The sequence below is a fragment of the Melanerpes formicivorus genome, unplaced genomic scaffold (genome assembly GCF_026170545.1).
Source record: "Melanerpes formicivorus ecotype bairdi unplaced genomic scaffold, bMelFor1.0.p_v2 SCAF_83, whole genome shotgun sequence".
Taxonomy (NCBI): domain Eukaryota; kingdom Metazoa; phylum Chordata; class Aves; order Piciformes; family Picidae; genus Melanerpes; species Melanerpes formicivorus.
This window is the reverse complement of record NW_027142435.1, coordinates 2,233,633-2,238,031: the sequence shown is the minus strand read 5'-3', so window position 1 is coordinate 2,238,031 and position 4,399 is coordinate 2,233,633. Positions and strand designations below refer to the sequence as shown.

The 4,399-nt window shown below is 56.5% G+C and overlaps 1 protein-coding gene across 1 annotated transcript; it reads left to right on the top strand.

The window, feature by feature from the left end:
* Nucleotides 1-2,704: 2,704 nt before the first annotated feature.
* Nucleotides 2,705-3,743, top strand: LOC137454657 (uncharacterized). Its single transcript, XM_068164794.1, has 2 exons — nucleotides 2,705-3,342; nucleotides 3,621-3,743. The coding sequence occupies exons 1-2, from the start codon at nucleotides 2,812-2,814 to the stop codon at nucleotides 3,741-3,743; spliced, it is 654 nt and encodes a 217-aa protein (XP_068020895.1). The 5' UTR covers nucleotides 2,705-2,811.
* The last annotated feature ends 656 nt before the right edge of the window (nucleotides 3,744-4,399 follow it).

Sequence of the window (4,399 nt, the reverse complement as noted above, 5' to 3'; positions counted from 1 at the left end):
CCACAAGAAAGATTCCTTCATAGAACCGTCTGGGTTGGAGGATTCTTCCATTCAGAGCAGCTTGGTCTGAGGCTCTCTTCCTCATCCTCCCTCTCGCTAACGGCACCGCCGGGGCAGAAGACCAACCCTGGCAGTTTCCTGGTGGGTGTCGAGCACAGGTGTTAGCTAAGCAGGCTGGTATGCCTCAGGAGAAGACAATCCTTCGAGGTGACACAACCAAGCTGACAGGGGAGAGAGGGCAGGGTGTGATTCCTGAGAGGGATTAGCAGCAGTCAGCCGCTCCCCGGAGGCAGCGAGCGGAAGGTCTCCTCTCGAGGGGGGAGAGGGATGGGCTGGGGCTGACAAAGGCACAGCTACTCTGATGTCACTCAGTGACTCAGGCATGGATGAGCAGCACACTTGGCAGCTGCTGCCAGCCGGGGAAACCCCAGACAGCTCAGTTTGCATACCTCCTGCTCGCACAAAAAGCAGCTGGAAGCCTGCTGGACTTCTTTCAGGAGGCCCTTCCTGATCCTTTTGGGTTTCTGCTGCTCTGTGGGAATCAGAGAACAGCACCTGGCAGGAGAAGCTCTTTGCAGTGAGGGTGGGGAGATGCTGGAACAGGCTGAGCAGGGAGGCTGTGGATGTCCTCCTCCCCAGAGGGGTTCAAGGCCAGGCTGGAGGTGGCTGTGAGCAGCCTGGGCTGGTGGGAGGTGTCCCTGCCCATGGCAGGGGGGTTGGAACTGGATGAGCTTTAAGGTCCTTTCCAGCCCAAAGCCATGATTCTATGAATCAGAGAATCACAGAACTCTCAGGGCTGGAAGGGAGCTCAAGGCTCAGCCAGCTCCAACCCCCTGCCCTGGGCAGGGACACCTCACACCACAGCAGGCTGCTCACAGCCACCTCCAGCCTGGCTGCAAACACCTCAGGGATGAGGCTTCTGTGGCTTAGCAGCAGTGGTGGCATTGCAAGCTGAAGGTAAGCAGCTGGACTTGATGATCTTAAAGGTCTCTTCCCACCTCAACAGTTCTCTGATTCTCTGATGCTAAATATTTTGGAAGAGAAGCTTGGAACTCAAAATGTTTCTGGAAAGCAGCTTTGCAGGAGGTGAAACTCGACCTCCTCTCCACCTCAGCCTTGAGGGACAGCCCAGCTTTACTTTTCTTCTCTCAAGGTCTCTTTAGAGGACCCTGGGCAACCTCATCGAGTTGAGGAGGTACTGTGCCCAGTTCTGGAGCCCCCAGCACAGGAAGGATCTGGAGGGGCTGGAAGGTGTCCAGAGCAGGGCCACGAGGAGGAGCAGAGGGCTGGAGCTGCTCTGCTGTGGGGACAGACTGAGGGAGTTGGGGTTGTGCAGGCTGGAGAGGAGAAGGCTCCCAGGAGACCTAATTGTGGCCTTCCAGGATCTGCAGGGGGCTCCAAGAAAGCTGGGGAGGGACTTCTGAGGGTGTCAGGGAGGGATAGGACTGGGGGGGATGGAGCAAAACTAGGAGTGGGGAGATTGAGATTGGATGTTGGGAAGAAGTTGTTCCCCATGAGGATGGTGAGAGCCTGGCACAGGTTGCCCAGGGAGGTGGTGGAAGCCTCCTGCCTGGAGGTGTTTGCAGCCAGGCTGGAGGTGGCTGTGAGCAACCTGCTGTGGTGTGAGGTGTCCCTGCCCATGGCAGGGGGTTGGGACTGGCTGAGCCTTGAGCTCCCTTCCAGCCCTGACAGTTCTCTGATTCTATGTCCCTGCTGACTGCAGGGAGGGTGCTGGACTTAGGTGACCTTTGGAGGTCCTTTCCAAGCCCAGCATTCTGTGGTTGTATGACCTCGAGCTGGCTGTGCCTACGAGTGCACAGAGAGCCATGGACACTCCTCTGGGATTTCCTACAAGAGAAATGCTGGAGTGGGAAAGGTGCAGCAAAGCCTTTGCTTAAGACAGACCCTGACCTCCAGGTGTCCCCTCGCTGGTCCTCGTCTGGCTGATGAAACAGCCTTGGAATCCAGGCTAAAAGGACAAACAAGGGAGAAGAGATCTGAGAAGATTGAGTTAGGAGGAGAAGATTCAAGATTGGGGGGAGGGGGGGAAGGGGGAAGACAGAGAACAAAATTGGGGATAAATAATAGGAATTCTGGCAGCAAACATAAAAATAAGGGAAAAAAATGACTTTTGCCATTGCAGGAACCTCCATCCCAGGCACCAAAGGCAAAGCTGAAGCACAAACCTCCACACCTACTGCCATGGCCAGCAAGCAGGTGACAGTGTCCACAACAGACAGCACAACAGCTGAGACAGAGCTGACCACCACCCTGCAGCCCCCCAGCACAGGTACAACAGCAGCAGGTCAGGCAACCACCACTGCAGTCACCCCCAGCACAGCTGGAAGCTCTGCTGGGGCTCTGCTCACCTCCACAACCACAGAGGCAGCAGCAGCTAGCAGCAGCAGCAGGGCAGAGAGCTCCTCCTCTGCTCCAGCCACAGGCACAGCTCCAGCCAGCAGCTTCACTCCTGCTCTGAGCACTTCCAAGGATGTGACCACTCCCACACCAAGCTCTCCTTTGGCCTCAACTTCCACTGCTAGTGCTCCAGGCACAACAGTTCTGGAGGTCACCACTGCTGCAAGCTCAACAGCAGCAGAAACCACCAGCAGTGCTGCCATGACCTCTTCAGCATCTGCAACATCTGCAGTCACTCCCAGCAGCTCAGCAACACCTACTGCAGCTCCTGGCACCACCACAGCCATGGACACCACAGCAGCTCCCAGCTCCAGCCCTGCAGAGAGCTCCTCCTCTGCTCCACACTCAAGCACAGCTCCTGCAAACTCATCTGCTCCTATTGGGAGCACTTCTATGCCTCTGACCACATCAACCCCAACCTCTACATTGGCCTCAGTGTCCACCTCCACAGCTCCAGGCACATCAACCCTTGAGGGATCCACTGCTGCAAGCTCAACAGCAGCAGAAACCACCAGCACTGCTGCCATGACCTCTTCTGCTCCTCACACTACAGCTGCAGCCTCTTCCACTGCACAACAGAAGTTTGCTCTCCAGACAACCTCTACAATTCCCTCAACCACCACACAAGAGTCCACCTCAGGAGGTGCAACATCCACTGCAGTCACTCCCAGCTCAGCTGCAACATCTACAGAAGCTCTTGGCACCACCTCAGCCATGGAGACATCAGCTCCCTCCACCAGTGTAGCAGAAACCTCCTCCTCTGCTCCTCATGCAAGCACAGCTCTGACCACCACCTTCACTCCTACCCTCAGCACTTCCATGGCTGTGAGCACATCTACCCCAACCTCTACTCTGGCCACAACCTCCAGCTCCACAGCTCCAGGCACATCAGCCCTTGAGAGCTCCACTGCTGCAAGCTCAACTGTGATGGAGACCTCCAGCACTGCTGCCATGACCTCTTCTGCTCCTCAGGCTACAGCTGCAGCCTCTTCCACTGCACCACAAACCTCTGCTGCACAGACAACCTCCACTCTTGTGTCCATGACATCTAAATTCTCCTTTTCAGCATCTGCAACATCTGCAGTCACTCCCAGCAGCTCAGCAACACCTACTGCAGCTCCTGGCTCCACCACAGCCATGGACACCACAGCAGCTCCCAGCTCCAGCCCTGCAGAGAGCTCCTCCTCTGCTCCACACTCCAGCACAGCTCCTGCAAACTCATCTGCTCCTATTGGGAGCACTTCTATGCCTCTGACCACATCAACCCCAACCTCTACATTGGCCTCAGTGTCCACCTCCACAGCTCCAGGCACATCAACCCCTGAGGGCTCCACTGCTGCAAGCTCAACAACAGCAGAAGCCTCCAGCACTGCTGCCATGACCTCTTCTGCTCCTCAGGCTACAGCTGCAGCCTCTTCCTCTGCACCACAAACCTCTGCTGCTCAGACAACCTCCACTCTTGACTCCACCACAGCTCAAGTGTCCACTTCAGAAGCTACAACATCCACTGCAGTCCCTCCCAGCTCATCTGGAACGTCTGCAGAGGCTCTTGGAAGCACCACAGCAGCTCCCACCTCCAGCCCTGCAGAGAGCTCCTCCTCTGCTCCACACTCAAGCACTGCTCCTGCAACCACATCAACTCTTCCTCTGAGCACTACTGAGAGACTGACCACATCTACCCCAACCTCTGCTCTGGCCTCAACCTCCAGCTCCACTGCTCCAGGCACAACAGTCCTGGAGGTCACCTCTGCTGTAACCATGATGGAGACCTCCAGCACTGCTGCCATGACCTCTTCTGCTCCTCACACTACAGCTGCAGCCTCTTCCACTGCACAACCGAAGTTTGCTCTCCAGACAACCTCCACACTTGTCTCACCCACAGCAGAAGAGTCCACTTCAGAAGCTGTAGTCACCACTTCAGTCCCTCCCAGCACCTCAGGAACACCTACTGCAGCTCCTGGCTCCACCTCACCCAAGGACA

What these genes read in the sequence shown, in the direction of transcription:
- LOC137454657 (XM_068164794.1), top strand. Translation starts at nt 2,812, where the DNA reads ATGCCTCTGACCACATCAACCCCAACCTCTACATTGGCCTCAGTGTCC. An exon ending in CCACTGCTGCAAGCTCAACT is followed by an intron (nt 3,343 to 3,620) that starts GTGATGGAGACC and finishes TCCACACTCCAG; the next exon opens with CACAGCTCCTGCAAACTCAT.